The following is a 10,278-nucleotide window of genomic DNA, read 5'->3' as shown; positions in this document are numbered from 1 at the left end:
ATTGGGGGAGGGGAACACACAAATTGCTGTCCTTTTGTTCTTCAGTCTAGTTGTGGAGGACGTCGCTTCACTGGCCCATGTTGGTATTATCATTGTGCTCTTCCCGGGTAATGCAGATTGGTCGCCGGCCTCTGGACGGCCACTCACGGTGGCTCTTGGCAGCTCACACTGGCTACTGGCCGCTCACGCTGGCTGCCGGCCACACACGATAGCTCACGGCAGTGCACTGCAGCAGGGGCTGCAGCCTACACCGTCGCCAGCGACTCACAGCAGCCCAGCTCCAAGTTGAGCTGTTGTTCACCATCTTAGCTATAGAGAGTGCAGCGTCACTGGCCTTCATGTGGGATCTGAACTGGGGTCCTACTTCTCAGAGCTGGCGTTCTAAGCCAGCTCTTAACCAACGTGCCACTTGGCCGGCCCAGGAGTTGGATTTTAAGTGCAATGGGAAGCCATTGGAATGTTTTAAATAGGGAAGTAACACAATTTATGTTTTAAAAACATGTTTAACCTTCATTCCTCTACTTAGAGTTCTTCAATATCTCACTGCCTTCAGTACAAAATCTAAACTATTTCATCCTTTGAGCTTATCTTCCCTATTCAGCTTCATCTTCAGTTACGACAGTAACTTGTTTAGTTAGATAGAGCCTCGTAGTTTTTTGAGCAGTGTGTATTGTTCCTGAGCCTTTGTTTCCTCCACTTGGATACCGTCCTTCTTTCCCTTATTTTACCTGGCTAGCTCCTTAGGGCTCAGCTTTTTGTATCACCTCGGGGACCCTTGACTCATAGGCCCTGCCCAGGGCTCAGTGTTTCTCTTGTTTTCAATCTTGGCTCCATTAATACTTAACCATGTTGTGTGAAAAATGATTTGTCCTTTAATTTACAAAGTTTTTTCTGGTAGGTTCATGGTATCATGGTATTTGATGCTTTTCCCAGAGGAGGTGCTCAGGTGTTTGCTAAATGTATTGAAGCTTCATGTACTTAAATTTTCACTCAAATATTACAGTATACTTTTCAAAAAGTATACCCTTTCAGTTTAGTTCCCAAACTCAGAGGTTGCAAAATAAGAAGTGCTCATTCTCCCATGAGTTTCTTTATTCTGATAGTACATTTAATAAATGATAATTAACCTTTATTAAAACTGATTTTTAAAAATTACACAAATAACACATGAATGCATTATCTGTATGTAAAATTAAACTTTATAGGAAAATGACCCCCACCCACAATCCTGGTTCCTCTTCACACACACCTCTTCATTCACATTCTTACTGACACTTGTCAAATTACACTTGGTTTGTGAGAAAATCTCTTGACTTTGTCTAAAACAATTCATGTTACCTTGTAATTTTAAACTTAAAAAAACTTTTGTTGTATTTAAATCTGTGATGTCATATAATATAGTAGCTACTAGCCAAATGTTGCCATTGAGCACTTCACATGTGGCTAGTCTAAATTGAAATATGCTATAAATGTAAGATATACACTGGGTTTCAAAGACGGGTGTAAAAGATCTCATTAGTCATTTTCATTTTATTTACATGTTCAAATAAGATTTTGGATATATTGTTACCATTAAAATTGCCTGTTTCTTTTTATATTCTTTTTTTGCGGGGAATATAGAAACTATTTTTATTTATTTTTTTAAATTAGGGTGACATTGATTAATAAGATTATATAAGTTTCAAGGGTATAATGTATCATCTGTATATAGCATTGTGTGCTCATAAGCCAAAAATTTAGTCAAAGGGAATAGGTGAAATTCATTTTTTATTTTTTTAATTGTGTTAATTTTATTGGGGATTGGGGAAGGGGAACAGTGTTGGGGAATTGGGGGAGGGGAACAGCCAAGTTATTGTCCTTCAGTCTTATTTGTGGAGGGTGCAGCTAGCTCAGCTCCAAGTCCAGTCGCCATCTGGCCACCTGTCGGTAGCTCACGGCCGCTCAGCTCAAGGTGCTGTGTTCAAACTTAGTTGTGGGTGGGTGTAGCCCACCATCCCATACAGGAGTCGAACCAGAAACCTTTTTGTTAGGAGCACGTGCTCTCACCAGCTGAGCCATCCTGCCACCTGTTGGCAGCTCAGCCGCAGCTCAGCTTGGGCGTAGCTCACAGTCTCATGTGGGAATCGAACTGGCGACCCTGTTACTTGTGCTCTTAACCAACTGAGCCACTCAGCTGGCCCTGAAATTAATTTTTAATATTTTATTTAAATAATACATTCAGGTAACATTTCAACATGTAATTGAAATAAAATAATGAGATACTATTTTGTACTGAATATTGAAAATCCAATGTATGTTTTATATTTATAGTACATTTCAGTATGGACTAACCACAGTTCAGGTGCTCAATACTTAGTACATGTGGCCACTGGCTATCATGTTGGGCAGGGCAGGTCTAGGTTTTGCAGATTGGATGTCTGTGGTGTCATTTAGCATGTTCTTTTTTCCCTTGTAAATTGGTAATATTGGTATTTAGATTGTCTTTTCATTTTTAAATAGAAGAATACTGTGAATGTTAAAACTAAAAACGTTTGATCTATTCAACTTTAGAGATTTTTTTACAAATTAAATTGTAACTCTCTTTAAGGGTTAACAACTTTTTATTTGTATTTTAGTGCCAGTCCAGAGGAATATAATATAGTTGTACAGAAGCCAAGACAAATTCTGTGTCAGTTTATTGACCGAATACTTACAGATGTAAATGTTGGTAAGAAATAATTACTTTTTATATAAGCTTTATAAATTAAATTGTTTACTTTTTCATATATACAACATTATAACATTTTTCTCCATGTAGTTTTATAGAGTTAGTATTTATGACCGTTACTATTTTCAGGAAAGTTACTGATAGTATTATTTGTCACATAATGTGCATTAGGCTTTTAAAGTAATTCTGTTTTCCTGTTCGTTATCTAGTTTTTCTTCTGTTTACTATAAGTTCTTTGATATAAGATATTATTATAGATAAAAAATATTGAGCAGTTTCCAATGATGTAGATTCCATTTTAGCTAGGTCTTGTGCCAGTGGTTGAGAAGCAGCAAATGCCATAAAAAATTCTTTAAATAAGACTTGGTGACTTTGTGAGTTGTTAAGTCAACTCCTGTTTCCTGTATGTAGCAATCTAAAAGACAAATTACAAACTTGGCAAGATGGGGTCACATGTGTCTGGCTACAATGTTGTTACCATATCTGTTAAAATTACATTAAAGGGGTAATACAGAGTGTCATTTGGCTCATGGTTTATAAATTTGATTTAAAATTTGGCACAGATTTTATGACTTGTGATAGTTATTTACCCTTTTTTTTCACACAATAATATTGAGTTGCAAAAAAAATTACAAACAACTACAGAATTCTTGCAAGATGTGTTTTCATGTGGTGCTCCTTCTGCTTAGATCGCTAGCCCTTCCCCTTGCTGCTTGACTAACTCTTCATCATCTAGGAATCAACTCCTTCATATTATCTTCCTACACACTTGTTTCCTTTACTTTCGATTAGTGCAATTAACGTATTGTATTATAATTATTACTTTATTTGTCTGACTCTCACCTGATAGAGTTGTTGTTGTTGTTTTTTTAATCCTTAGATTTTAGCATAGTGCCAGGCCTATGTTTGGTGAATGGATGTGTAATAGATGAATGAGCATGATTATTAAACACTTAAAATTAGAAAAGTAGGATTGTAGTGTTTAGCCCCATCAATTTAATATAAGCTGGACATAATTATGGTCACCAAAGTTTAGTTTCTTAACAAAAGGACTGTCATGAATCTTATTTTTAAGTTGCTGTAGAACTTGTGAAGAAAACTGACTCTCAGCCAACCTCTGTGATGCTGCTTGACTTCATCCAGCATATCATGAAGTCCTCCCCACTTATGTTTGTAAATGTGAATGGAAGCCATGGGAAGAATGAGGCCAAAGGCAGTTGTATTGGTACGTCCTGCTGTTTGTACATTCGTTTACAGTCTGTTTTATGAAATCTACCTTCTTCTGTTCTGAAATATAACATATACATTAATAGACATTTTGGTCAAATTTGCTATAAATTGAGGAAGCAAACTGGTAATGGTAGTTTTATTTCATGCATCCTTACTATTTTTTTGTGTCATGAACTAGATACCCAGAACGGAACAGAGGTTAATCAGATTCGTTTATTTTCCATTGACTACTTTAGCAATTTTCTTTTTTCTGGTTTTGGTAATCTTTGTCTTCTAGATCAAGCATCAGCAAACTGTGGACCACAGGCTGGCTGTCTGTTTTTGTAAACAAAGTTTTATTGTAATATAGCCATGGTCACTCATTTGCTTATTATTCATAACTACTGCAAAGGCAACATTGAGTAGTTGACATGGAGACTGTATGGCCCTGGAGCATAAAATATTACCTCTCTGGTTCTTTAAAAATGAGTTTGCTGACTCCTGTTCTAGATGTTGATTTTTTTCTAGGCTTTATGCTTATTGTTCCCACTACTTTTGTCCCTTTATTGGCCTCCTCCTAAAGAGATGTAAAGCAAATATCTTTTTTTTTTATGTACAATTTACAGAGTATTTTGAACTTTTTTGCTTTACTTTCAGGACTCATTTTTGATAGCATGTCCCCCAAAGTCTTTTCTTACCACTACTCCTGACTGCATGCCTTAGGACTGGCTTAGTTGCCTTTTAATGCTCTGTTAGTACAGTGTTCTGCATTTCTTTGGTCATAGCGGTTTTTAAATTATATTTTAATTCCTGTTTGTATTTTTTTTTCTTTTTTTAAATATTTTATTGGGGAATTGGGGGAGGGGAACAGTGTTGGGAATTGGGGAAGGGGACAAGCCAAGTTGTTGTTCTTCAGTCTTCGTTGTGGAGGGTACCAGTCGCCATCTGGCTTCCCATCGGCAGCTCGTGGCCTTTAAGCTCAAGGTGCTGTGTTCAATCTTAGTTGCGGGTGGGCATAGCCACCATCCCATGCAGGAGTCGAACCAGCAGCCTTGTGGTTAAGAGCGCACGCCGTATCCACTGAGCCATCCGGACGGCAGCTCAGCTCAAGGTGCCGAGTTCAGCCTTAACTGCAGGTGGGTGTAGCCCACCATCTAGCAGGCAATCTTGTTGTTACACCAGCTGAGCCATCCTGCCACCTGTTGGCAGCTCAGTGACAGCTCAGCTCGGGCGCAGTGGCACTGGCCCATGTGGGAATCGAACCAGTGGCCCTGTTGCTCAGAGCCTGCGCCCTTAAGCCAACTCTTAACCAACTGAGCCACTCGGCCAGCCCTATCTATATTCTTTAACACACTGTTTTTTAAACAATAAAATAGTCTAGAAAGTATCATAATACACTGCACATAATAAGAATAAATACTGTTCATGAAACTTTTGTTTCATATATTTGAATAAATATGCATATGTATACTGGGTCATGTTATAAAATATATCTTAGTTTCAGTCAAAAAGTTCAAGAAACTTTAATATAGGATTTATGAGGACAGGACTATGATTTGTTCTTGTGTATTTGGGACAAAGTTGCCACTCAATAATGACTTATTGAAGGGATGATGATAAGTATACCGTTTATTGAGCGTTTATTTAACGTCAGTTATTGTGCTGACAGTTTCACATATATTATCTTTTTATTATTATTTGAATCCATTTTTATTAAAGCACATGTGTGTATACAGATATTGAGAGGAAATATGTTAGACTTTTATACAACAACATTCTAAGATAAAATTCACATACCACACATGTAATTCACACATTATTGTGTGCAATTAAGTATGTTTTGGTACATTCACAGAGATGTGCAAACTTTACCACAGTCAGTTTTAGAACATTTTTATTAATGCAAGGAAGGGACCCCCTACCCATTTGAAGTCATCCCAATGCGGGACAATCACTAATCTACTTCCTGTCTATAGATTTTCCTATTCTAGACATTTCATAAATGGAATCATAGAACATGTGGTCTTTTGTGACTGATTTCTGTCATTTAGCAAAATTTTTTCAAGGTTTATCCATGTTGTAGCATGTGTCAGTGCTTCAGTCCTTTATATTATGGAATAATATTCTATTGTATGGCTGTACCACTGTATATTTATCTGTTAATCACTTGGACATTATTTTCTTTTGGGTACACATATATTATCTTATTTGATCCTCATGGTAACCAATAAAGTAGATATCATTATTTCCTTTTCATAGTTTAAGTTACAGAGGTTCAGAGAAATAAAAGTTCACACAGCTAATAAGTGGAAAGCTAGGACCTTGTCTGTTTGACTCCAAAATTGGTATTCTAAATTACTATAATATGTTTCCATTGTATAGGGAATATTTTAGACTATTTTGTGAGTGAAGTTTATACTTTAAAAAGAAATCATCAAGCATTTAGCAAATTAACTAGTAATTTTTTGTTTGTTTATTTCAAAGATTTCAGTAATTGGATCATAACAAGACTTCTGAGGATTGCAGCAACTCCATCCTGTCATATGTTGCACAAGAAAATTTGTGAAGTCATTTGCTCATTATTGTTTCTCTTTAAAAGCAAGAGTCCTGCTATTTTTGGAGTACTGACAAAGGAATTATTACTTCTTTTTGAAGACTTGATATCTCTCCACAGAAGAAATGCAGTGGAACATTTTGTGGAATGGCCTGTGCTAGTTAGCCGATTTTTAAGTCAATTAGATGAACATGTAGGATATTTACAACCAGCTCCTTTGCAGTTCATGAACATGCAAAATTTGGAATATATTGAAGTCACCTTATTAACAGTTCTTATTCGTATTATTGCAGTTGTGTTTTTTAGAAGGCAAGAACTCATACTTTGGCGGATAGGTTGTGTTTTGTTGGAGTATGGTAGTCCAAAAATTAAATCCTTAGCAATTAGCCTTTTAACTGAACTCTTTGAACTTGGAGGACTACCAGCACAACCAGCCAGCACTTTTTTCAGATCATTTTTTGAATTATTAGAACACCTTGTAGAAATGGATGTTGACCAGTTGAAACTCTATGAAGAGCCACTGTCAAAGCTGATAAAGACACTCTTCCCCTTTGAGGCAGAAGCTTATAGAAATATTGAACCTGTCTATTTAAATATGCTGCTAGAAAAACTCTGTGTCATGTTTGAAGACGGTTTGCTCATGCGGCTTAAGTCTGATGTGCTAAAAACAGCTTTGTGCCACTTACTACAGTATTTCCTTAAATATGTGCCAGCTGGGTATGAATCTGCTTTACAAGTCAGGAAGGTTTATGTGAGAAATATTTGTAGAGCTCTTGTGGATGTGCTCGGAGTTCAGGTAGATGCAGAGGTAAGTCATTTTTAAGGTTACTTGTTAATAATGTATGTAGATTTTTTCCCCCTAATTTAAGTGTATGCATATATACAAGATGTAATAATAACAAAATAGAATATCTTAATACTGTACATTCAGAACAGGATGATTTTCATAATCTACTTTGGCTTCCTCTAATGGATTTTTACTTTGATTTCAGAAGGATTTGTTCACTAAAGTGGTAATGAACTGCCAATGGAATAGAATGATTTAAAATAAAATTTGTGAAGTGTAAGCATGTTTGTTGCATTATTAGTTAAAAGGGGGCCAGTTATCAACTTAATTGCAAAAACTTTGAACACTCACATTGAGATTTATCTTTGACGGGTTATAATCAATCACTTTTAGAAAACCTATTGGTACATTGTACTAGTCATGCCAGTTATGCTTCTTTTCCTATATGGACTGTGGGAGATAGGCAGTACGATAAAATAGATATGCACAAAGTAGACAATGTCAATAAAGAGAAATTACTTTTGAAAGCAAAAACAAAAGTCATATGCAGTAACTTGATTAAATATTTTAGTTTATTTTATCTATAAGACTTGCTGGATTTGTGGTATGAAAGAAGCTAGTAATTCCCTTATAGAATTTTTTTGTGGCATTTTGACAGAGGGGAAAAACAGGTTATAGGGAGAAGGATTTGTTATATCTTCTAAGACTATAGAACCGTAGTTCTAGATATAGAACTATATATGTATGTCTATAGGACTATGAAATAATATAGGTTAACTTAGGTCTTTATTTTGCCTGATGAAACTCTGAAAATAGTTTACCTTATTAGAAAACTTACAACTAATACTAATGCATTTTTGCTGTCTATGAATAATAAACATTTTCTAGAGATAGTTTTTGAAATTATTTTTGCTTTCTCAGTATTTGTTGGGCCCACTTTATGCAGCTTTAAAACTGGAATGTGCGGAAATTATTGAGGAGGTTCAGTGCCAAATTAAACAGGAAAACCTCAACAATAATAGTGATGGAATATCACCCAAAAGGCCTCGACTCAGCTCATCGTTAAACTCTTCTGACAGAGCACCAAAACAGGCTGAGGGGTATGACCTTCATTCAGTTTTTGTTTAGTCATTTAGTAGAAGTTTATTCACTTTAACAAAAAGCACCTTTAGTAAGTGCTTTGACTTAAATACACAAAAAGCATTTGTTCTTTCTAAAAGTAATCAAAGGAATGCTTAAAATATTTTAATAGTTCTATGAAAGATTCCATGGGTAAATATGATTACTTAAAAGACTTTTTAAGGTCTTTCCTTGCCTGTCTAATTTAACTTTTTAATATACGAAAAACCTCAGACTATACATCTATCAGCAATTTAAAAAAATGTGAACAAATAAATAATTTTTTGGCATGTGGCCAAAGAATTTCCATATTTCAGCCAGCATTGAAAGTTGTTTTAAATCTTAGGATAAATTTCAGTAGTTGATATTACATGTTGTCTTTTGTTGTAAATATTTTCACATTTGAACCAAGCATATTAAATATGAATATATTTATACTGTGATCATAATTACAGAATTAAGCATGTGGATATGAACAAAAAGAGCATATTATGGAGTGCACTGAAACAGAAAGCTGAATCCCTTCAGATTTTCCTTGAATATGGTCCTCTAAAGAATCCTGTGACTGAGACTTTAGAAGGAATTGCTGCTGTCCTGCAACTGACTGCTCTGTGTACTGTTCATTGTTCTCACCAAAACATACACTGGTAAAGCAACTTATATTTTCTGGGTGGATTTCTTGTAAGAAATTTGGATTTATTATTTAGGAGACTCCATTCACTTCATTTGTGTGACCTTAGGAACACAAACTTTTTGGTGAAATAGAAATTTTTTTATTGAGCACCTGCTGTAAAATCTAGGAACTGTGATAAGTACTATCCATGACTTAATTTAATTTTTACAACAATTCTGTGAGATGAATGCTGTTATGTCCACTTTATAAATTAGAAATTGAGGATCAGAGAAATTGAGGTTCTTTTTTGTCTGAAACCTAAACTAACTTTCCTGGTTATACATATTTCAAAACTACCAGAACACATCTTTATACAACTCAAAAGCCAATGTTCTTTTTTTTTAAAGATTTTTATTGGTGAATTGGGGGATGGAAACAGCGCTGGGGAATTGGGGGAAGGGGAACAGACAAGTTGCTGTAGTTTTGTTCTTCAGTCTAGTTGTGGAGGACGTCGCTTCACTGGCCCAAGTTGGCACCATCATTGCGCTCTTCCTGGGCGAGGCAAATCAGTTGCTGGCTTCTGGATGGCTGCTCACGTTGGCTGCTGGCCACACACAGTAGCCCATGGCAACCCACTGCAGCAGGGGCTGCAGCCTACGCCTTTGCCGGCGACTCATGGCAGCCCAGCTCCAGGTTGAGCTGTTGTTTAGCATCTTAGCTGTAGAGGGCAGTGTCACTGGCTCTCATATGTGGGATCTGAACCAGGGCCACTGGCGTCCCAAGCCAGCTCTTAACCAACATGCCACTCGGCCAGCCCAAACCCAATGTTCTTTTAGTAAAACATTTAATTAAAAGAACATTTCCCTTACGTTACAAGAGTAGGAATTTATAGTTCTTGCCAGAGGGAATGGGGGTGGGGTGGAGGTAGATGGGGGTAAAGGGAGATCAAATATATGGTGATGGAAGGAGAACTGACTCTGGGTGTTGAACACACAATGTACTATAAAATGATTTATTATGGAATTGTACACTTGAAACCTATGTAACTTTACTAACCATTGTCACCCCAATAAACTAATTAAAAAAAATAAAAATAAAAAGCATTCTTGGGCCAGCCAAGTGGCTCAGTTGGTTAAGAGTTTGCTTAAGAGGGACCAGCTGAGTGGCGCATTGGTTAAGAGCTGGCTTGGGACACCAGAGGGCCCCGGCTCGGATCCCACATATGAGGGCCAGTGACACTGCCCTCTACAGCTAAGATGCTGAACAACAGCTCAACCTGGAGCTGGGCT

General features: G+C 36.6%; 1 protein-coding gene across 3 annotated transcripts in view; it reads left to right on the top strand.

Moving 5' to 3' along the window:
• Positions 1-10,278, top strand: part of ATR (ATR checkpoint kinase) — a 134,974-nt gene that overhangs the window by 4,974 nt on the left and 119,722 nt on the right. For all 3 annotated transcript variants that reach the window (XM_019656932.1, XM_019656933.1, XM_019656934.1), the window contains exons 2-6: positions 2,616-2,707; positions 3,783-3,932; positions 6,401-7,278; positions 8,179-8,357; positions 8,832-9,023. In XM_019656932.1, the coding sequence (XP_019512477.1) occupies positions 2,616-2,707; positions 3,783-3,932; positions 6,401-7,278; positions 8,179-8,357; positions 8,832-9,023 (1,491 nt within the window). The remainder of the gene's footprint in view (positions 1-2,615; positions 2,708-3,782; positions 3,933-6,400; positions 7,279-8,178; positions 8,358-8,831; positions 9,024-10,278) is intronic.

This window comes from Hipposideros armiger, unplaced genomic scaffold, assembly GCF_001890085.2.
Source record: "Hipposideros armiger isolate ML-2016 unplaced genomic scaffold, ASM189008v1 scaffold_270, whole genome shotgun sequence".
NCBI classification, from domain to species: domain Eukaryota; kingdom Metazoa; phylum Chordata; class Mammalia; order Chiroptera; family Hipposideridae; genus Hipposideros; species Hipposideros armiger.
Note: the sequence above shows the minus strand (reverse complement) of the source record. Positions and strands in the feature narration are given on the sequence as shown.